Source organism: Patella vulgata, chromosome 6 (assembly GCF_932274485.2).
Source record: "Patella vulgata chromosome 6, xgPatVulg1.2, whole genome shotgun sequence".
Taxonomy (NCBI): domain Eukaryota; kingdom Metazoa; phylum Mollusca; class Gastropoda; family Patellidae; genus Patella; species Patella vulgata.
This window is the reverse complement of record NC_065884.2, coordinates 62,733,800-62,757,976: the sequence shown is the minus strand read 5'-3', so window position 1 is coordinate 62,757,976 and position 24,177 is coordinate 62,733,800. Positions and strand designations below refer to the sequence as shown.

At 34.4% G+C, this 24,177-nt stretch overlaps 1 protein-coding gene across 1 annotated transcript; it reads right to left on the bottom strand.

Annotated features, from left to right (window-relative positions):
* Window positions 1-7,474: 7,474 nt before the first annotated feature.
* Window positions 7,475-23,824, bottom strand: LOC126824467 (Fanconi anemia group J protein). Its single transcript, XM_056101788.1, has 19 exons — window positions 23,709-23,824; window positions 22,642-22,753; window positions 22,103-22,150; window positions 21,007-21,117; window positions 20,256-20,329; window positions 18,742-18,938; window positions 18,156-18,245; window positions 17,868-17,961; window positions 17,216-17,338; window positions 16,234-16,329; window positions 15,615-15,750; window positions 14,290-14,336; window positions 12,680-12,829; window positions 12,026-12,186; window positions 9,996-10,038; window positions 9,516-9,552; window positions 9,290-9,345; window positions 7,913-8,050; window positions 7,475-7,498 (listed from the first exon to the last, which is right to left on the bottom strand). The coding sequence occupies exons 1-19, from the start codon at window positions 23,808-23,810 to the stop codon at window positions 7,475-7,477; spliced, it is 1,839 nt and encodes a 612-aa protein (XP_055957763.1). The 5' UTR covers window positions 23,811-23,824.
* Between the last annotated feature and the right edge of the window lie 353 nt (window positions 23,825-24,177).

The window sequence follows — 24,177 nt, the reverse complement described above, 5'->3', positions numbered from 1 at the left end:
ATATTGTTTAATAAATGAAGACCACAACCACAGCAAGTAATATCGACTGTCTTTATATCATCACTCTTCTGTAACATAAAATATAGTCACTTTGTGAATTGATGGGAATGAGAATTTGATGGTAGTGATGAATTGATTGGTACATGTACATGTATAATGATTTGATGAGCATGACAATTTGATGAGAATGATTTAATGGGAATAATGTTTGGATGGGCATGACGATTTGATGAGAATGATGATTTAATGGGAATTATGATTTGATGCAGCAATGATTTGATGGGAGCAATGATTTGATGGGAATGATGATTGGATGGAAAAGATGATTGGATGGAAAGGATGATTGGATGGGAATGGGAAGGTTGATTGGATGGGAAGGATGATTGGATGGAAAGGATGATTTGAGAGGGATAATTTGATGGGATGGATCATTTAATGAATATGATAATTTGATGAGTATGATAATTTGATGGGATGGATCATTGGTTGAATATGATAATTTGATGAATATGATAATTTGATGAATATGATGATTTGATGAAAATGATAATTTTACCTGTTTTTTAATAGGAGAATCTTCATCAGTGTCTTCTAAAAACTCAACACCTTTACTTTTCTTTTTTGCAGCATGACGGACATTACCACTGGACCGTCTTCTCTTCATTCTACTACTTCTTCTAATACTCAAATTATCCACACTTTCAGGTTCTACTTTCGCTTTTTCTAAAACACTTTCCTCTACTTTTACTTCAGTTTTATTCTCTGGTTTTGTCTTCTTTCCTACTTTTACTTCATTTTTTACCTCAGTGTCTGTTTTAACATTAGAAAGAGACAATCTACCTCGGCCTCTTCGAGTATTTCTTGTTGCAGGGACGGATTTTAACTCAGAATCAAAAAGATCTTCCTCCTGTAAACTTTCTGAATTTTCCTTATTTTTCAATTCAGGGTTAATCCCAGATTTTTTTTTAAAGAGGGGTTTTCGGATGGACGATGATTTATTTTCTGTGTTATAGTCCACTTGAGAATCAACCATTTCTTTTTCAGAATCAAATAACGGTGGCGTTCCTAATATTTCTGCTTTCGGTTCGCCATGGGTAACAGAAGTTTCACATTTTTTAGATTCGATATTTGCACTGGAGACTGCAGTATTTTCAGGAATTTCAGATTTGGAATGCAAAACTAATTTTTTTGATTCTGGAATTTTACAGAATCGAAAGGAATTATTGGCTTTCAAATTATTGTCTATAACAATTGGATTGTTTCTCGAGCCTGTATTGGAATCTGATTGGTTCGTCCCTCCATTGCTAACAACCTCCACTGTTTCTGCAACGTTCATGCCTGAGCCTTGTATTTTATCAACGAACGCAGTTGGTCCTTGAAGTAAACTAGTCTGATTGGCTTTCGGCTCAACAACCATTTTGCCGCCAATGTTAGCGACATTTATTGTCTGTTTCCCTGATTGCGGCAGCATCACTAATTGTCCATTTACGTTTGGGACATTTACAATCTTTGTACCAGACTTAGCGGCCTGTCCTGTCATTACCGCAGGCTGGACAACTTGTCCTGTTGCTGTTACGGATTGGGCAACTTGACTTCCAATGGGGTTGTTCAGAAGAATCATTTTGTTGGAGACCGTAGGTAGGTTTGATTTCTGTTGGTCTAAAATTTGTGAATTCATCATAATTGGAGTTTGCGTTTTGGACTCTTTCTTGACTGGTGTATAGTTCAGCTTAAATATCGATGCGAGATTTTTTGCGTTTGATACTCCAGGACTAATTTTCGAGTTATCTTCTCGTCCAGTGAGTGAACCATTTGTTGTGCTGACGCTGTCGCGATTATACGAATACAATGACATTTGAGGCTTAGATTCTGTACCAGGTGTTTTGGGACTGAGAAGTGATACATCTGGTTTCTGACCACCAGGTGTTGTAGGGGTACTTGATATAAAAGAAGTTCCTGCTCTAAAATAAAAAAGTAAAGACATTATAAATTTAGTTTGAATGCTTTTGATAGAAAAATCGGAAATGGGTTCAAATATTTTACAAGGATACACAGAGAGAGAGAGAGAGAGAGAGAGATATGAGGCTTAAGTCCACTCAACACAAACCAGGTCATTTCATGACTAACATATGGTTCAATTTTATTTCAATAATTCCTTTGTGCGTAGGGGTCTTTAGCAGTGGGAGAAAACCGGAGGCCCCGGAAAAAACCCAAGAGGCTGGACAGGCGACCCTACTCCTTATCACATACAACCGTTGAATCGAAACCACGCCAGTTGACTCAATGACAGACCTTATGATACATGGCGCATGGGCTAACCATTCGGCTACCCAACCCTCCTTTACATGGATCAGTAATTACTAAAGAGTAACAGGGTTTAACACCAATAGACCATTATGAGACTAAAATACATCTTCATATTATTGATGTGCATGTCATGGAAGTGGGAGGAATCCAGAGTACCCAGAGAAAACACATGACATTAGGCAACGACCGTCCTCTTTGTGAAATCAAAATCACACTTCTGAGATCACGAATCTGTAAACCAAGATCACACCCAACCTCTGCAGGGACCCTACTCCTTGTAGGATCCAAATCCTGATTGCATAGATGACAAATCTGTAATCCAATATCCCACTCAACCTCAGCTTGAGGTTTGTGAGATCAAAATCATAAATGACTAATCTGTAATTCACAATCAGATCTGCAGCGTAACACATTAGAAATGATCAACTATGCTTGTCTTGTGTAATTGTTTGTGTGTGGTGCCGTCCCCCTTGGACAATGAGTTTTAATCGTACTAACCCCTGTTCAGTTTCATGATTTTTAATTCTGTCTTGTACGAAGTTGTTCAGGCTAGTCATACCACTCGTAAAATCATGAAATGTTTGAACTTTATTTCTCACCCACTTAGATAAACCTACAATAACAAAAACAATAATCTTATTTAGATAAACCTACAATTAAAATAACAATAATCTTATTTCTCATTCACTTCAATAAACCTACAATAAAAATAACTATCTTTATTTCTCATTCACTTAGATAGACCTACAATTTAAATAACAATCTTTATTTCTCACCCACTTAGATAGACCTATAATTTAAATAACAATCTTTATTTCTCACCCACTTAGATAGACCTATAATTTAAATAACAATCTTTATTTCTCACCCACTTAGATAGACCTATAATTTAAATAACAATCTTTATTTCTCACCCACTTAGATAGACCTATAATTTAAATAACAATCTTTATTTCTCACCCACTTAGATAGACCTACAATTTAAATAACAATCTTTATTTCTCACCCACTTAGATAGACCTACAATTTAAATAACAATCTTTATTTCTCACCCACTTAGATAGACCTACAATTTAAATAACAATCTTTATTTCTCACCCACTTAGATAGACCTATCTGTTTATTATGGGTTAGTAATTGTTTCCTTCCCTCTAGAACAAGAATTAAAATGTCCATAAAATGATCTACTTTACCTTTACAATATTTCTGTCCATTTTTAACAAATCTATCATCCACTAGAATTAAACTACCCCAATCACGTCTAAAATATACAAAACATTAATAATCTTAAAATAAAATCATGTCTAAAATATACAAAACATTAATAATCTTAACAAACAATCACGTCTAAAATATACAAAACATTAATAATCGTAACAAACAATCACATCTAAAATATACAAAACATTAATACTTAGGTTATAACAAACAATTACATCAAAAATATACAAAACATTAATAATCCTAACTTAGGTTAAAAGAAACAATATGATATACTCAGATATATACATCTGAATACCGAATTTCATCAAATTCCTCAACAATGGTTTTCTCACATTTGATTTGACATGCAAAGAATCTTTCTAAGTGTCTACTCTAGGTTGAATTCACAAGGAATGATGGTTGTTAAGTGTCTACTCTTGGTTCAATTCACAAGGAATGATGGTTGTTTAGTGTCTACTCTTGGTTCAATTCACAAGGAATGATGGTTGTTTAGTGTCTACTCTTGGTTCAATTCACAAGAAATGATGGTTGTTTAGTGTCTACTCTTGGTTCAATTCACAAGGAATGATGGTTGTTAAGTGTCTACTCTTGGTTCAATTCACAAGGAATGATGGTTGTTTAGTGTCTACTCTTGGTTCAATTCACAAGGAATGATGGTTGTTTAGTGTCTACTCTAGGTTGATTTTACATGGGATGATGGTCGTCTCTTGGTTGAATTGACATGGCCTATCAATTATTAAGTTTGAAATAGACTGTGCCTATAGCTTGTCACAGTACATTAATTGAGAAATTAAAAATAAATAATTAAAATAATTACTGACCTATGTCTGATACATCTACCAAGAGCTTGATTTAAAGCACGGAAAGCCTGAATCTCGTACCAGTCTCCACCAGACAATAAACCTTTACTGTTTTTATAACGATCATTATATTTACGTTTCAATTCCACTTGTAAATCTTTAAAATTAGGATATGGTATCCCTACCTGTAAATATGAAATAAAGTTTTAATATTAAAGTAAGGATATGGTATCCCTACCTGTAAATATAAAGTTTTAATATTAAAATTAGAATATGGTATGGTATCCCTATCTGAAAATATAAAGTTCTAATATAAAAACTAGGATATGGTATGGTATCCCTATCTATAAATATAATAAAGATTTTATTATTAAAATTAGAAAATGGTATCCCTAATTGTAAATATAATATAAAGTATTAATTTCAAAATTAGGATATGGTAAATAAAATAAAACTTCAATATTCTTTGGCGTGGAATGATTAAATTACATTATTTCACAAACTATAATAAACATCTACTTTGGTTTTAATGATAAACTTACACTTATCACAGCTCGAGCAAAATTATCTGCAAAATCTAATCCTTCGCTGACCTTCCCTCGACAAACAGCAAAAAATAATGCTCCTGTAGTTTCACAATTTCCGTCCTCATCACTGTCCTCAACTATAATATCAAAATACATTTTTAAAGATACATTCAATCAAAAAAATTACATGTATATCGTATTCACTTCACACAAGAGTGTATGCCAAGAAATTTCTTCAAGCTATTCTAGAAGGATGTAGTGCTGCTGTTAGGGAAATATTTCCCTTATAACACACCATACATTGTATGCCCATCTTCAATAGCCCTGTTGGTTCAAAAAAGTAAGACACATATCTTAAATTTCATCTAAAAGAATGAGATTTCTAATGAACAGAAAATAATTATTGATTATCAAAATTGCATAATAAACCCACAATAAATTAAATAACTCATTCATTATGCATTGTCAACCAGTGTTTTGCTGTTAGTACTTAAACATATGAAAACAATTCACACTTAATTGCATATGAATATAAATTTTTTTAAATTGTTGAGTCGGAGGTTCCTATTATCTATATTGTCCTACTTACAATCTGAACCTTCTTCTATAGCTTTATAAAAATATTTCATCAAATCTTCAAAATCATCTTTATCTTTCCCTCTCGGTTCACATACAATCTTTTTACTGTTTCTAATTTTATACCATAATCCTGTTGTCTTTACAAATATAAAATTAAAATGTATGAAGGATCAGAAACATAAATAAAGAAATAGTATTTTATTGGATGACAGCACAAACTAAATTATATTGGTTCAAACATTTACAAGACCTACTAAATACAATAATACATTTATACACATAAATAAAATCAAATATCACAATGTAACTGAGAAAACAGTGTCCTGCCCAATCAAGATCCATATGATGATCAACTTTAACGTTTCAGTTCAATATCAATAACTTAACAAGGCCGTAAGAAAAAGATTTGAATAAAAAGGGAAATGATTCAGAAATTATCCCAGGTCTATTTCGGGTCAGTAAAACGGACCCTTTTCAAAGTAAAAAATAAGTGAAACTAGGTAATTTCAGGACTATCATATAGTTCAATTTTATTTCAATAATTTGCTCGCACAGAAGGGATCTTTAGAAGTGAGTGGACACAGAAAAAATCCACAAGGTTGGACAGGTGACCCTACCCCTTGTCACATACCAGCAGTGAATTGAAACCACGCCAGTTGACTCAATGACAGACTTTATGATTCAACATACACACGTTAAACGATTGGGCCACACACCCCTCGTGGCCACGACAGAAACTTTTAATACCCACCTTCCATCTTTGTGTAAGCTTTTCTAGAACTTTATATGATGGAAGAAAACACAATACACCATGTGGTACTGTCTGAAATAATATAAATAAATATATTAAAAGAGAAATGATGGATTAAAATCTATGCAAAACACAAAAGATAATTTAACCATTTATTATGTAAACATCCTGGGTATTAAACAAAAATAATTTATATGTTCACCATGTTGAGCATCGAAAACAGACAACTGGTTTTACAGAAATTCAATCCTAGTAAATTTACAGGCAGTAACACACCTGTAATAGGAAGTTGAACTGTGTACAAACTTATAACATGTTTTTACCTGACAAACTTTTAAAACAAGTTGTCCAAGTTCATCTTGAAAGTTGAAAGTTTCTAGATTTCTGTAAACAGCTTGTAATGATGTACCTGTTGGTCCTTGTCCTACAGCTCCTACCCAGACCTATAATATACATTATATTATAATACAGCCCCTACCCAGACCTATAATATACAGTATATTATAATACAGCCCCTACCCAGACCTACAAGAAACATTATATTATAATACAGCCCCTACCCAGACCTATAATATACAGTATATTATAATACAGCCCCTACCCAGCCCTACAATATACAATATATTATAATACAGCCCCTGCCCAGACCTATAATATACATTATATTATAATACAGCCCCTACCCAGACCTATAATATACATTATATTATAATACAGCCCCTACCCAGACCTATAATATACATTATATTATAATACAGCTCCTACCCAGACCTATAATATACAGTATATTATAATACAACCCCTACCCAGACCTACAGTATACAGTATATTATAATACAGCTCCTACCCAGACCTATAATATACATTATATTATAATACAGCCCCATCCCAGACCTATAATATACATTATATTATAATACAGCCCCTACCCAGACCTATAATATACATTATATTATAATACAGCCCCTACCCAGACCTATAATATACATTATATTATAATACAGCTCCTACCCAGACCTATAATATACATTACATGTATACTATAATACAGCTCCTACCCAGACCTTTAATATACATTATACTATAATACAGCTCCTACCCAGACCTTTAATATACAGTATACTATAATACAGCCCCTACCCAGACCTACAACATACATTATATTATAATACAGCTCCTACCCAGACCTATAATATACATTATACTATAATACAGCTCCTACCCAGACCTTTAATATACAGTATACTATAATACAGCCCCTACCCAGACCTTTAATATACAGTATACTATAATACAGCCCCTACCCAGACCTTTAATATACTAAAATAAAATGGTTCTCAAGTTCACATTCCTCCCAACAATTACTTAATTGCAATCAAATGAAAAAATAAAGAAATTTTTATGTCAATGGATCATATTTCGATTCGCAAGCTTTTCAAAAATTAAAAACTGAATAGTCCCAAACATGTATGTGTTTTCGCCATCAAGAAGTCGGTCTAATGCACAGAGAAAACGTGTACGCGGAAAACAGGCTTTATAGTTGTGTATATTGGAATTACATTTGATTACATTGTCCTGGCTAAAATCCTGCCCTTAAAATTTGACTTCCTCCCCTAGCAGTCAAGTTTGAGAATCATTGACCTAATTAAATAAAATCACACACAAGGCATTCTATTCCAAGATCAATGCCTCAACTATCAAAGGCTACGAAAATAAAATCAAACCTGATTATCTTTGATGACGTGACTGGCTTCTAGTTGAATAGGAAACGGTAGACCAAGTTCTGATTGAAACGATGTCATAGGTGATAGAGTTCCGCTACTTAACACAATACAACGACAATCACTTAAACTAGAGAACGCCTGTAATACAAAATCAATTTAATCAGCATTTTGTTTATTAAACAATCAAACCTTGAGTATTGAATTAAATGACAAGTCTGAAGTTTCATAGTTGTTGCAGAAATGAAATGTAATGGGGTTTAACGTCCTACTGTTTTTCTCCAATTGGGCTAATGAAGACCATACAGTGTGCTATGAAGGAAAGTCTGTCCCGACATGGGCGCTGCGGCCTCCTTTTATATCGAATTCCAGCTGCCAAGGGATCGTGCTGAAAGGAAGGATCTTATTTCTTTGCCAGGCTTTCTGTCCTGCACAATGGTACCTATCTCTGGAAAGAAACCATAAGTACTTTCTCGATCAACCCCAGGATCGAACCTTGTATCTCCTGGTTGAGTCAGCACCATTCGAAGTCGGTCAATCACTGCTAAATTGTCCAAAGAACAAGCATGTCAATTTTCATGTAGAGCCTAAGATTTTTTTTTTGAAGAACAGTACCAAAAGCAAGAATATTAGGAAGTGTATGGGAACCAGTTCTGGTTTCAAAGATTTGGACCAGGACTGATCCACTCTATTTAAAAATGGAATGGCAAGCTTAAATATGGGTTCCCAGAAAAGTATTTATCGGGTGGTTATTTCCAATAAAAGTATGGTCATTTTGGTATATATGGAAAGTAGAGATATCCAATTTTACTAGAAAAATACTGGATTTCCCGAAAAACACTCATGGAACGTATACAGGACAAAAATGTAAGGGTTTCCCTAATCAACAGCCTGACGATTAGGAATTTCTGCACGCGTGATGTCAAAGGTCACACGCGAACATTGAGCGCTTGATGAACAAGTTGATAAACTACATTTTCTGAGATAAAAATGACGGAAAAACACGCGGGTAGTAGATAATCCGAGAATTTAATTAGGATTCGATATTTGTAATAAATAGTAAGCGATTAAAGATAACATCGTCTTATGTATGCAATGAATTCTCCTTTGACTTCTAAGAGAGGTAAGTCACGTGATGTTAACATGACCTGGTTTGATCAAATTTTTATAGCAGGACATTCCTTCACAATTGCAATGTTTGTGAAGGATTTGAAGCAAAATTATGACAAATTAATTAGTTTGATTATGTTTTTAGTCCATATATACGATTAAATCACTCAGTTTGAACGCGGGAACCCATCTTTAACATCCCATTAACACAGTACTTTGATTACTGTGAAATGCCCTTGATCAAGTGTTATAAAAGAACTATATACTTACAACAGCTGGACTCATACACCAGAAATTAAGTGTATATGTAACAACTGGTACTCTATCTATAAAATATAAAGAGTTGTATATACAAGTTGTATTCATTACACTCATCACATTAGAAAACTCAACTGAAAGATCCAGAAAAGAATTCAATCTGGTCAACACCCCCACCTCTCCCGAATACCACGAGACCCTTAAAAAAAAGTACATTACAAAGAGTTAAAGTACTTACGTCCTCGTCTTTGTTTAGGGTTCAACCACTTGCCGTTCTACAAATACAGAATAAAGAAGATGTCAAATAATAAGTGTTTTATATAAATTAATGATTATCTCTAAAGTGACCCCCCAAATTGGTGACTCCTTATTTAGAATTAGTGAATATTCTATAGAGTCGAGCAGTGAATGTTGTAAAACATGGATATTAATATGGTACATGCACATTAATTCATAAGGTCTGTCAATGAGTGAAGTAGCGTTGTTTCAATTCCTGCTTGTACGTGATAAGGAGTTGGGCCGTCTATCAAACCTCATGGGTTTTCTCGGGTACTCCGGCAAAGAATAATGATATGAGTTAGCTTTTTTCAAGACCCTAAAGAACTATCGTTCAATTGCTTTGGCCTAAAAACTAAAATCTTTCAAAGACAGATAAAAACAGACAAAATTTTGACATGTTTTTATAAATACTTATTAAGAGATAAATTTAAAGACTTACTGTAGCTATGTTAGAATATGTTGTTGATTTTAACAAAGAAACCCTGAAAATATTACCAAAACTCTATTAATATAATGAAAACATATAGGAAATAAGTGTAGTTTAATGCTCGAGTGAGAGACATTAAGATATATACTGATATTGCCTGAGTACTTTATCTATATATTACGCAATGTCTTGCACTAGATCATTAAACAACTTAAAATTAGGGCTGGGTAAAATATCGATATAAATCGATTGGACGGCCCAGAAAAGTACTATCGATAGCGGTGGGTTACTATCGATTATCGCTCTTCGTCTATTTTTCTTGCGTCTGAAATGTCAATGTTTTCTTTCAGTTAATCATAATACACCGCTCACTTTAATTACTATCAAGTATCAATGTAACACATAACAAAATTGTGACTGCTTATTGAACAGCCGTTTTCATAAATTCACTCTCATTGAAACGTTATTTTAGTTTGGAAGAAATTATTGTTGAATATCGCTAAATCGGAGATACCCGGATGTGTAAATAAAGTTAAAGTTATTTCCCTTTGCAAGCTTCAGAATTCGTCTGCCATATTGATATTTTCGCGCGCACGTACGCAATGTTTTGAATCGGAACAAGTTCATTTTGGTCCCTTAACATAATTATTTACGATATTTCTTCATTCGGAACCACGGCTGCATTATTTTAATAATAAACAATATCAATTTACGTATATATACGTGATATAACAAGTTTTATTAATGTTCTCCAAATAAATCTCCTTAGACAGGAGCAAACGATCTTTCGCAACTTCGTATGGTTTTGAACTTTGAACTTACACTGTATCCAGTCTTGATGACGACTGTGAAAATAAGTTTGTTTTCGATACTATCGATTATCGACCGACATTTCATTGCCGATTATCGATAGTAAAAATCACTATCGATACCCAGCCCTACTTAAAATACAGACACTCGCACATGCTTTGCAATGAAATACATCACACGGGTTCAATATTTCAACTAGTATACCATTATTTGAAATAATGGTATGCCAACATCAAAGGATGACGTCACATCTGTATTTTAAATAATCTTATTATTATCATACACACTGTATTGATTAAATTATTTATTATTATTTATACAAATGTTATTATTATTAATACAAATGTTATTATTATTAATACAAATGTTATTATTATTAATACAAATGTTATTATTAATACAAATGTTATTTTTATTAATACATAAGTTATTATTTTTACAAAAGTTAACCCTTTGCCTTTAGCTCCTGTTTCCTACTGATAATTCAACTGGCGGGGTGTTGAACATGACAAGGAGTAGGGTCGCCTGTCCAACCTCCGGTTTCCTCCCACTGCTAAAGACCCCTAGTCCCAAAATTACCTAGTTTGTGTTGAGTGGACGTTAAACTCTCTCTCCTACTGATAACACTCACTTCCTTGATCAAATATGAGAGAAGTGACCTTTATTAAATTGAATTTTGTAGCTCAGTTTTAAAAACTGACCAAACTACTGCTCCTTAGACCTCCTCAGAACACCCATCTTCAACAGATGGCTTGAACTCTGTACATCCTCTTATCAAGCCCTTCATGTAATACACTGCATATATCGGTACTAATTTCGATTTGCTGCTGACCCAGCTGGAGGTCTATCAGATTCCTCGATCATCGCGAATTTCAAGCTTTCCAGCTAAAATGTCTACCTGTGATAATCGAATTGCAAAGTTTAAGTGCGTTCAATGTCAAGGTTTCTGTCGTGATTACAGTGTGTTTGTGTCACAACCTCTGATTGGACGCTATTGTTCACTTGTCTGCATTAAAGGGAGATAACGTAGCTATAAGTTTGGGAATTGAGTCAAGATCTTGTAAAACTCATGTTGCTTCGGGAACATGCAGAACACCTAGCATATACGGTCTTTAATTGGTGTACCCTTGGCGTTGTGAGGTGATAGTGTGAGCTGTATTTTCAGACATTACAATACAGATGCCAAACGGTCAACATAAAACAAAGAACTGAAATCGATCTGAATATAGTACCTGTAATCCTCTACAAATTTCATGTCATTCTGGTACATGTTCTTACATACTAGAAATATCTGTTCTATACATGACATAGCTGAGTTGGGTAACTTCCCATCATGTCCCATTCTTTGTTTCATTTCATCATCCACTGGTTCAGAAACTCTCGCTAAAGCACTCTATAATAAATAAACAACTCCATAATATAACTGATCAAATTCAAAATCAAAACGTACCCATATCTAGGGTAGCTAAAAAGGTCTATCTGTTAATATTAATTTACAATAGAGAAAACTTAAACATACATTATTCAAGAGCTAAATTACAAAATTACAAAATACACAATGCAATTAACAGGGGGTTTTTTTCTGACACGCATGGGTTGTCGGGTTTGGTAACTTGCAAACCAACCGCAAGAAACATGGTGAAAATTTTGTATGTGTGTGGGACCAAAAGCCTCTACAGCAAGTCTGCTATCTTCTACGCTGCCAAACACACGCAAGTGACATGTAAGTTTCATACACGGGTTTAATAAAATTTCCTCCATAGACTACCCCTAGTAGCACATATGGCGGGATGTGAGCTAGCCTTTAGAACAGATTTTCAGACAGAATTAGGATGTGAGATCCTAGACAGGCCTTGGTAGGTCAAAGTAAACAAAATAGAACTCACAATCAATTCTGGAAAGTCTTTTGGTCCCATGTCGATTGACTCTAGCTGAGCTACAATATCAAAACCAGACCAGATTTTAGACGATTGTTCAAAATCTTTCTGTTCCAAGTTTAACGAATTCCTGTTGATGAAATCTATCAGTGACACTGCCTAAAACAAAACAAAAATTTGAACACATCATTTACAATCAATCAGTCAGACAATCAATTACAATGATTATTATTATTAAAGTCTGTAAGCATGATTTATGCAATATAGGAAGCTCTTACAAACTTGGGGATCAAGGTGGCTAAGTGGGTAAGTCACTGGCTTGCTAGCCTGGAGGTCGGGTATTCGATCCCTGTATTGGCCGAGAGAGTTCATCCAGATTTTCCGGCATGATTCCCCCTTATCAGTGATGCAGGACGGGGGGGCCTGACAAGGACAGTTGTCTAGTCATTCAGATGGGACGAAAAACCAAGGTCCTGTGTACCCATTGGCGTGCACATCAAAGATCCCATGACAGTTGAAATTTGATATAAGAGTAGGCCATAGTGCCGCTGTCCGGGAAAAATTTCCCTCATAGCACACTGTATGGCATATGCCCGTTTTTATTAGCCCAGTTCGGAGCAGAACAGTAGGATGTTAAACCCCATTTCATTTCATTTCTTACAAACTACAGTGTTGTGAAAGTTGAATTTCTAATGATTCAAGACAAAATGCAATTCACGAACCATTACTTTAATATTATGAACACTTATACAGCATGTTATCCACCAATGATCTATGGAGCTTCACCAAAAAAACAGGAGATCTCATATAAAGACCACAATTGTCCATAAAAATGCAGTTAAGGCAGGACACTACCTTACAAAACACTCTGTATAGATTGATCTGTCAAATTTTGATATCAGCTAAAATTGCCCAAAATAATTAAAATTTGTTGATTTTTCAAGTCGTGTCCAGCCTTTATATTATATAGTGTTAAATATTTAGTCATTTGTATAGGTAAATCAAATTTTTAACTTTTAACTTGCTTTTTTCCGTACTCAATTTTTCACCCATATCAGGTCTTAGAAAATCAAATTCTCAAAATCTATGAGAGATAATGGTCTCATCTTTGGAATACGATTAGTGCTATAGCTACTGTTTGCAATAAGGTGATTTTCAAAGTGTTTGTTATACATTTGGACATTTTATAGTACAAAATCCTTTTAGTGGTGTGTTCGGCCACACCCACTTGTTTTATGTGGGATGCATAATGTTCTTTATTAACATTCAAATAGTAAAATTTATGCCTTATTGCACTCTTTAATGCCTATATATGTTATTCCAAATCACAAATAGTTTGTTTCAATAAAATTGTTGAAGATTTTGATTTCCTAACATAGCCACCGTGAATATATAAAAAAATCCAAAATGGCCACCATTTCCATGACAACAAATAAACATTTTGCGCTCAAATTATCAAATCTGATTTGGGACATCATATACTAATATTACACTAAATGGCAAGTTTCTGTTATCAATGTAAAATTCTTAGGTAGTGTCCTGCCTTAAAACAAATTTTTCCCCTACTATTGTTTCAGATGTAACATTAATGCCTACTACTGTTAACAAAATTTACTTACCATATTCTTTAATTTCAAATGGTCACCAACTTTAACATTTAATTCAACTGAAAAAACAAATCAACAATTTATTGTAATAAATCAATAACACACACACACAAACTAGGCCATTTCGGGACTAACATATGGTTCAATTTTATTTCAATAATTCGCTAGTGTGTTGGGGTCTTTAGCAGTGGGAGGAAACCAGAGTGCCTTGAGAAAACCACAACGTTGTACAGGTGACCCTACTCCTTGTCACGTACAAGCGGGGAATCGAAAACCACACCACTTGAATCAATGACAGACCTTGTGATTTCATGTGCACGTGTTAACCATTCGGCCACCCAACCCCCCTGACTAGACGGAAACACTACTGTCTGTGCAAAATTTCCCTTATAGCACACCACATGGCCTATGCCAATCTTCATTAGTCCGGTTCGTCCAGATATTAGTAGGACATTAAACCCCATTTTATTTCTTTGCGCTGCTTACATGATTGCCACCTTTTGAGGGATTGAGCTAATTAAATCATCTCTTTAAAGATACATTAGTTAAGAGTTTAATAAAGAGTTGGCCATTCTTGCTATAATAATTCAAAAAATAGATGATCAAAAAAGTAAATATTAAAAATTTCAGTCAAATTACTTTATTCTGAACGCAGTTGTCACTGTTGGAAGTTTGGACTAGAAATAGGCATCAAATGTGTCCGCACCGTCTACGAGAATTGCCGATCGTTTGACTGACAGACAATAACTCCACCCACATATCCTTGATTATCAAGTAACATTCTCAATGACTATGGTACCCTCGCTTGGCAGGCCTTTCATTGGAAATTTCCGGCAGTGACGTCAGTGACTAAAGGTAAACGTTAGCTTGGTTGGCCATTTCTTGATTTAATTTTAAATGGACGACTGTCTAAATCCATGATCGTTTGATTGACAGACAATAACTCCACCCACATATCCTTGATTATCAAGTAACATTCTCAATGACTATGGTACCCTCGCTTGGCAGGCCTTTCATTGGAAATTTCCGGCAGTGACGTCAGTGACTAAAGGTAAACGTTAGCTTAGTTGGCCATTTCTTGATTTAATTTTAAATGGACGACTGTCTAAATCCATGTTGTATCCAAGCCATCCGAAGGTCTATAGAGTGGATTTTGAGCTTGTCATGTAAATAAAGGTCTAATTAATAATTTCTATAACATCTGAAGCTTAAATAAAGACATAACAGAAAAGGCAGATTTAGCTCTTGCATAATGTATGTTAAAGGCCTAAAGAAAGACCTGCAATAGGCAGATTTAGCTCTTGCATAATGTATGTTTAATCCAAGTGAATCCTTACCAAGTGTATCTATGTCCCGAATCATCTTTTCCAGAGTTTCTAAATGAACAGTTTGACTGGCAGCTTCTCGAGACGAATCTTCTATATTGTGGGCCTCATCTAAAATCATTATCTGGTCTTTTAAATTCAGCTCCATCTATCAACATTAAATAAACAAAACTTTTAAACCAAGTTAAATTTATATGTTAAATATTTTTATTCCAATATTTGATCTAAAAAGTTCATAAATATATGCAAAATTGTTTACAATATATTGTAATCATGTACTGCACTAGTTTAATATATTGTGATATGTTATTAGATAATTTGCAGCCATTCCTGTAATGTCAATAATGACATATTATCATTGAGTGTGATCTTTTAAGAGATATAGTGCCCATAGCACGTTCTAAGTTGCAAATCAATGTTGGATCTCAGCAGAATATAACTGATAAGGATATTTATGCTTGAACACAAATGTGTACAGAGTTTGGGCTCCTTTAATCTAATAACTAAACTACTTAGCAGTCTTTTTAAATTGAAAAGAAAAATGACACACAAAAAACAGATGAACCCATTTACTGAGCATATAATTACTTACACTGTCTCGTATAAGATAGTTATATATATAATTACTTACACTGTCTCGTATAAGAGGATCAATAAGATAGTTATATGGACAGATGATCAACTCTGATTGCGCTTTCAATCCACGGCTTAAAAAATAAGGACATGCCTGAAAAAAGATAAAATATTCAAGAAATTTATTACTTGATCGAACTGATCAAAATACAGATCCAAACTGCATTGGCCGGGAAAGTTCATTGGGATTTTCCGGCGTGGTTTCTCCTTGTCAGTGGTGCAGAACGGAGGGCCTGACAAGGACAACTGTCTTGTCATTTGGATGAGACAAAAAATCGGGATCCAATATTGGTGTGCATGTAAAAGATTCTTTGGCGGTTGGAATTCGATATAATAGTAGGCCGTAGTGCCACTGATCAGGCAAAATTTCCCTTAAAGCACACTGTATGGCGTATGCCCGTCTTCATTAGCCCAGTTGGAGCAGAACAGTAGGACATTAAACCCCATGTTACTTCCCGGTCCAAGCTACCCCTATACAACAAATGTCAGCCTCGGGACAGCCCTAGTGTAGCTGCTTAAAATGAACAGATAGACAAACCAATGACAGTCACAAATTTTAGTATAGATTTTCCATTACAGTTATCACTGTAATCTGGGTATCATTTAATCTTGCGCATTTAGCACTAATTTCTTTCACGTTCATTCAATATCAAATCTTTGTTTAATTTCTCGATCATTGTTAAAATACAAACAACCCAATTGACTATTGATGTATAATGATTAATTTTTGAACAGTGGTCAGGAAATTAAATACTTGAAAATTGGACACTCATTATCAAAATTAATCATTCAGCTTTAAACTGGACACAAGTACAAATTAGATGATTTTTGGTGATTTTAAATGATTTTTACAAGTTTTTAAACGGAGATTTGATATTGAAAGAAATTAGTGTTAAATACACAAGACTGAATGATATCCAGGTTACAGTGTATATACCTACAGTAAAAGTAGATTTGACCATTTCAATAATGTCCCTTACCGTAGCAGTTTTACACAATCCAACCAGATCTTCTAAATCCCAGGCGGAGTCTAATCCCATTGTTTTTATTGTTCTCTGTGATTCCATTCGTTTGGTTCTATCATAATTTCTGCAACCAGGACCCTGATAAACATAATAAAATTTAATAATATTCAGTCAAAATAGACAGAAATCCTTTAACACGTGGGGTCTAAAATGTTGCCGTTGCCACAACAGCGCATTAATGGTCAGAATAAATCGACATCAATAATAATAATGAATTTATATAGCGCCTCTCATCTAGAACTGTTCTACTCCATGGCACTGGCCTTTAGTATTGACAATTAAATAAGCGAGTCTTCAGGCATGATTTAAAGGACTCTGATGTTCTGGTTTCCTTTAAAGTTTGGGGTAGTCTTTTGATGTGAAGCGAGTTGTTCTTTCTCCAATTTTGATCAGTAGATGATGCACTTGTAAGTGTGGAGGATTATTATGCATCTTTAATGGTCACAAGGATCATTAACCCTTTAGTAATTGAACCATTAGAAACTACTGCCCCCCCCTCCCCCACTTAAAAATATACAAGTTCTGTTGTTGACGGGCGGTTTCTTAAATGAGCTACAATGGTAAAAGTGTCATTTCTCAGAAATCTCTATATAGAAAGTCTGCCTACCTTCAATAGTTCTGCACATCCTTCATTCTTATTGGACGATCTTGATACAGCTGGATGAATACATGTATATTCTCTACTTCCTAATATGGTCATTCTGAAATACAACATTTTAGTAATATACACCTATTTACACGGGGGGAGGGAGAGACCGCGAGTGGTTATCGCGTGTCTGTTGCATCACTAGGTATGTCATTGAGTCAAGAGGCAAGGTTTCGATTCCCTGCTATTACGTGAAAAGGAGTAACTGACATCAACATAAGCTGTTATTGTATTAAACATGTATCCTACCTGACATCATGATAAGCTGTTTTCTTTAATTCTCTAACAATCTGTGAAACTTGTTTATGTGTTCTTGTACCAAAATAAATCTTAGGTACTCTGAAATATCAATAAATCATTTTGTAACTAACACAGTTATATGGATATGTGACTTCTAGATATATTCAAGTATGTGTTATGAAATGTGGTATATGAATAAATATAAAGATCAGTGTATATCCAAATAACATGTTATTCATAATATTTTTGAGGCATTTAATAGCTGGATAGAGTAATAAACTAACAGATTGAAGGGTAAATTTGTGATGCAGAAACAATATTCTCATCATACCAATAACAAGTCCCTTGTCATGTACGTTTTTTCGGATATTTTGTATCGTTGCATTAGATTGATAACTTCGAGCGAATACTCGTCAAACCTTGCCCAAATATATTAGTGGCTGTTTGTTGTGACCATGTTACAAAACAGAAGATTTCCGTACTTATAACCCCACGTAAAAACAGTAATCTTCTTATTTAGCTATGAAAGTGTTAATAAGGTACGTCAATCTAAAATCCTTTCCCAAATATGCAGATATTTGAAATTGGTATTTACCTGGTTCTTGGGGCTGTATTTTTCCAACAGCAACCACAATCATTGGCCTCTGTCACTGTTTGCTCTTGAACAGCGTCCCCACAACACGTCGTAGAGTTACCTCCCTGTTTAACTACTGTAGAGTTATCTCCCTGTTTAACTGGTGTGTAATCATCTTCGTAACTAATAGATACATGTTTACGTAGTTTTTTAAGGTCCTAAAAAAGAGTAACTCAATTAACCATACATTATGTAAGAGCTAAATCTGCCTATTGCAGGTCTTTCTTTAGACCTGAAATGTTATCCAAATTATTATTTAGACATTAATTAACTTATCCAGACCATAATTAACTCTTGATGTCAACGCTAGCCTGCGATATTTACTGGATTAGGATCCCATTTGCTGCTTAACTTTCATTCATAATTTAATCATGAAATGGATAAACGAGACTATGTTTTTTATCGTACCGACTTTAGTAATGATGATCGAGGCTAGGCCGAAAATCCAATCTCTAAAATCATGATTCAGAGTGGATCAATTTGACTGAAATCTTCATCAAATTCCCTTTACATTATCTAGTTTTTAACTTTTATAGTGAGAACTGCCAGCTCTTTATCTAATCTATAATATTAATATGTTGGGATTGATTACGTGGGATGTTGGTAATTTTCTGTCTCTCCATGGACAGTGGTGCAGGTTGGAGGGCTTTGCACTGAACAGCATCCAGTCGTTTATATGGGACAAAAAAATAAGGCTCTAAAAGAGCCCTTGACAGTTTGAATTCCAATTAAGAGTAGGCAGTAGTGCTGTTGCTCGACAAAAAATTTCCCTAATAGCTACACTGCATGGCTTATAGCCGTCTTTATTAGTCCAGTTGGTGCAGAAAAGAAGTATGTTGAACCCCCATTTCATTTATTTCTTCAAAAGTGACAAATACAACGGAGCAATAATTTGTATCAAATATTCAAAAGAAAGAATAAGTATATCTGATGACATACACAATGTCCATCAATACTTAAACAAGACACTCAGACGATAATTTCATAAACAAATTCTATTGCATGTGCTTAATCTATTATAACTAAAATTAGACAATGATTAAATTACTTTTGTTTTCAGCATACCTAATTTAGTCAATAAACAGTTACCTTGTCTTGGACAAAATAATTTTAGACAATCACATTGAATAAAGCTTACATTAAAGTAAACCAAGAATTCATTATGGAAGTAGCTTGATCTTGATTTAGTGTAGATCAAATATGTTACAAGGACTACAAGGACTAGATTTATAGATTAAACCTAGAGTATAATGTTTACCATGTGTATATAAGGAGTCCTATAACTTGTATACAAGGACTAGATTTAGATATTAAACCTAGAATATAATGTTTACCATGTGTATATAAGGAGTCCTATAACTTGTATACAAGGACTAGATTTAGATATTAAACCTAGAATATAATGTTTACCATGTGTATATAAGGAGTCCTATAACTTGTATACAAGGACTAGATTTAGAGACTAGAATGTTTACCTTGTGTAGAGTAGGAGTCCTATAACTTGTATTATTATCTTTAAAATCATCATCTTCATCACCATCATCTTTATCTTTATAAATACAAAATAATATGTCAATAAGAAAAAGAGAGAGAGAAATGGGATTTAACGTCCACTCAACACAAACTAGGTCATTTTGGAACTAACACATAGTTCAATTTTATTTCCATAATTTGTTTGCGTGTAGGGGTATTTAGCAGTGGGAGAAAACCAGAAGAGAGAGGAGAGAACTAACACATGGTTCAATTTTATTTCAATAATTCACTTGCGCATAGGGGTCTTTAGCAGTGGAAGAAAACTGGAGGACCCAGAGAAAACCCATAAGGTTGGACAGGCGACCCTACTCCTTGTCATGTACATCCCGAGAATAGAAACCACACTAGTTAACTCAATGACAGACCTTATGATACAACGCGTACGTGCTAATCATTCGACCAACCAACCCCCCTCAAAATAAAAAAAAGAATTATACTTCAGAGCACAACTTACTAAGAATACCAAGTAATTGGTAACCCCCCCCCCCCCCCACCTTCCCCCCATTAAAAAAAAACACATGCTACAAAGTCGTCTGTTCTAGCTCTAAAATCATTGGCAACAACTCCTACAGGGCAATTTTCCAAAAATGATTTGCGTTTGAAATTTCAGACACAAAAAACGATTTGCGTTTGAAATTTCAGACACAAAAAATCGCTGGGGTTTGAAATTTTAGATCTGACAGGGAAACATACCAATGTTTACTTTATCTGTAGGGGGAGTAAATGGAACAGCTTCATGAACAGGTGGTGAAGGTTTCATTGGTTTAGGTAATTCTTGATGACACTGACAACAACAACTTTCACCTGTTACAAAAGAATAACAAAAGGTTTTTAGATATGTGAGGTTGTATCTGGTGTTCTAGAAAGAGTAAGCATAATCTACAGAAAAAATACAGGTTGTTATAAGACCAGAACTAGTGTGCCGCAAGATTTTCCTTAGTCTGTCATGAAATTTTGAACGACACACTAAGAAAATGTGAAAAACCATGTGATCCCAATTGAGTATTCACTGTTGTTCGTACATGCTGTGTTTTTCTTTATTCAGTTTGAGCAATTCTATGTGTCTATGACGAGTCTCTGTCTACGGTTGTATGCCGTCTGACTTAACCATGTTTTTATTTTGCAAAATTCAGATATTTTTCATATATATTTAGCCAGGTGTGCCGCTATTTTTTCATGCGTTCCAGCTCCACTGTTATAGACAATGGTTTATCATCATGTTTAAATACAATAATTTAATTCCTGATATTCTTGTAGAAAACAGACAACATTTGTACCATTACATGTAATAAATCTTCTTCTTAATGACTTATATATAACATGAATACTATATCTAAATGGCAAGAGAGAGAGAGCAAGAGAGAGAGAGAGAGAGAGAGAGCAAGAGAGAGAGAGAGCAAGAGAGAGCAAGAGAGAGAGAGAGAGCAAGAGAGAGAGAGAGAGAGAGAGAGAGAGCAAGGGAGAGAGAGAGACTAACATGGTATATCTTTATTGCAATTATTCCATTACACACATGGGTGTTTTGTAATGGGAGGAAACTATTGGAGACCCACAAAGTTACACAGACCAGCCTAGCCTATTCATTTTCAAGTACAAGCCTAGGATCCTAGCTTCCAACTCGACTCAATGACAGACTTTATGATCTAATACTCAATGACAGACTTTACGATCTACTCAATGACAAGCTGTATGACCTAAGGCACAAAACAAGGTCCCCAAAATGACAAGAAATACAAGCATTTCAAGACAATGCGACACCAGGGCAGTCAATATACCAATGTTTACTTACGTGTTAAATTATCTAACGCATCTTGTTCATCTTCCTTTTCTTTCTTTGCTGAAAAGAACAACACAATCCATGTATGTCTTAATTATCAGCTATCAGAATTCTTCCATGGTGAATGGTAAAGGAATTGAAACAATAATTAACTCAAGGTCAAAAACATATCTTATTTCAAGTCGAGGACGTTTTCAGTTTTAGACTGTCCTTCGATGTATAAAAAAATTTTCAGACGCACTTGCCCTTTTTCTAATCTGTTTCTATTGATGAAAAAACAATCCATGCAAAAATGATATTTAGTTACATGTACGAGGGCCTCATCCATTTTCTAATCTGTTCCTATTCTTAAAAAAAAAAAAATTCTTGCAAAAAATTAGACAGATTGGTTGATATTTAGTGGGTTCACCACAGCCTGCAAAATATCAGGCAGTAACTTGTGCAAAATTTGAGAGTAAGTACTGCAAGTCCGTTTATTGAGCATGTATAGAAAACACATTGAATCCGTCAAATTGATGGCATTGTTGAAGATTGTAAACAATTATATTTACCAATTTGTTCTGCTTGCCATCCGAGCGCAGAACACAACATGGCCAGACTTTTACCACTTCCTGTTGGACTCTCTAATAAACAGTTCTGTCCCCTTTCTATACCTTTTATAATCTGTAATATTATAATTACCAGGATAAGAACCAATAACATAAGAAAGATTGTACCAAGACTTCTCTATAGCTACAAATTCCGTTAAAATTTGGTGAATTTGATTCCACAATTGTCAGGAACACACCAAAATTTACAAATAACAAAACAATGTCCAGTAAGGATTCTACATGTAGTGCATTTTACAAGTACAACCCAAAATGTTGAGCAGGCAATTGAATAAATTGATATCTTTCATGTAATTAAAATATTAGTAAAACCTAAAAAAATATATACCAAGTATATGTACAAACAGATCTATAATTATATTGTATAGGTTAAACGGCAAATAGAAGTGTTATTTGTACTCTGAAGTATACTCTGTACTGTACAATGTACATCACTATACTTTTTATAGCAAGCCTGGAGAAAAGGTATTTGCCAAAGACATTATCAGCAGGCATACATTTACAACCTGCCAACGCACACAACTCATTTGGTCCCTGTTAATTTGTCTGGCACAGTTCGGATTCTTATATTAATACCTTAAATATATGTTACCCATCGTTAGGCATAAATTCAAAATATAAGGTTGTAATTCATTGGTGTCTAAAACAACTGAAATCATTATTCTCAGGCCTGTTCATTTGCATACCGTATACTGATTATTAAATTTTCGCATGCATGTATATATACATTAATATCTGAAGATGCCTATAGAGGGCAGACAGCTAGCCTTTATGATTTCATGTCAGTATAAAGTGAAGTGGAGAACATTTTAACTGGACGTATATTTTATTTATTTATGCAAATTAAATTAGAAAGTCTTTTAATCTTGTATAATGGGTAAAGACAAAGATAAACATTTCATTTTTGTGGCCTAATACATGTACAATGTACATACAAAAATAAAATTATTAAAAATTTAACATTTTCTGATCTAAGAAAACCCAAGATTACTTTATATTATTGCACCCACCTTATCCATCATACTGAACTGTGAGGGGTAGGGTTTACACGGGAAATAAACAGACACCCCAGCAATCTTGTATACTGAATGTTGACCACTCACAGTCGCCATGATGTTTTCTTCTTTCTATATAACAACAGTATCTGAAATAAATGTGCAGGAATTGGAATGAAAAACTGATCGAGTGTTGGAAGTTTCTAAATGGAAAATACAACGTCAACAGACCACACTTACAGCTGCAAAGTGAAGTCTCAGCCCCATCCATTATACCAGTCACACGCGGGAACTCACTAAAACTTGTAAAAAAAGGAAGTGCGGAAGGCGTCAAGAGCGAACTTTTTCAGCAAGAGAGAGGTCAATACTCAATCAGTCAATGACTGGTCAACACAGTCACCGCACCCACAATCAACTCATCTACCTAGCTGTTGATGTCCACTAGGGTGGTAATAACAGCTTCATATCACTTATCGACAAAAAA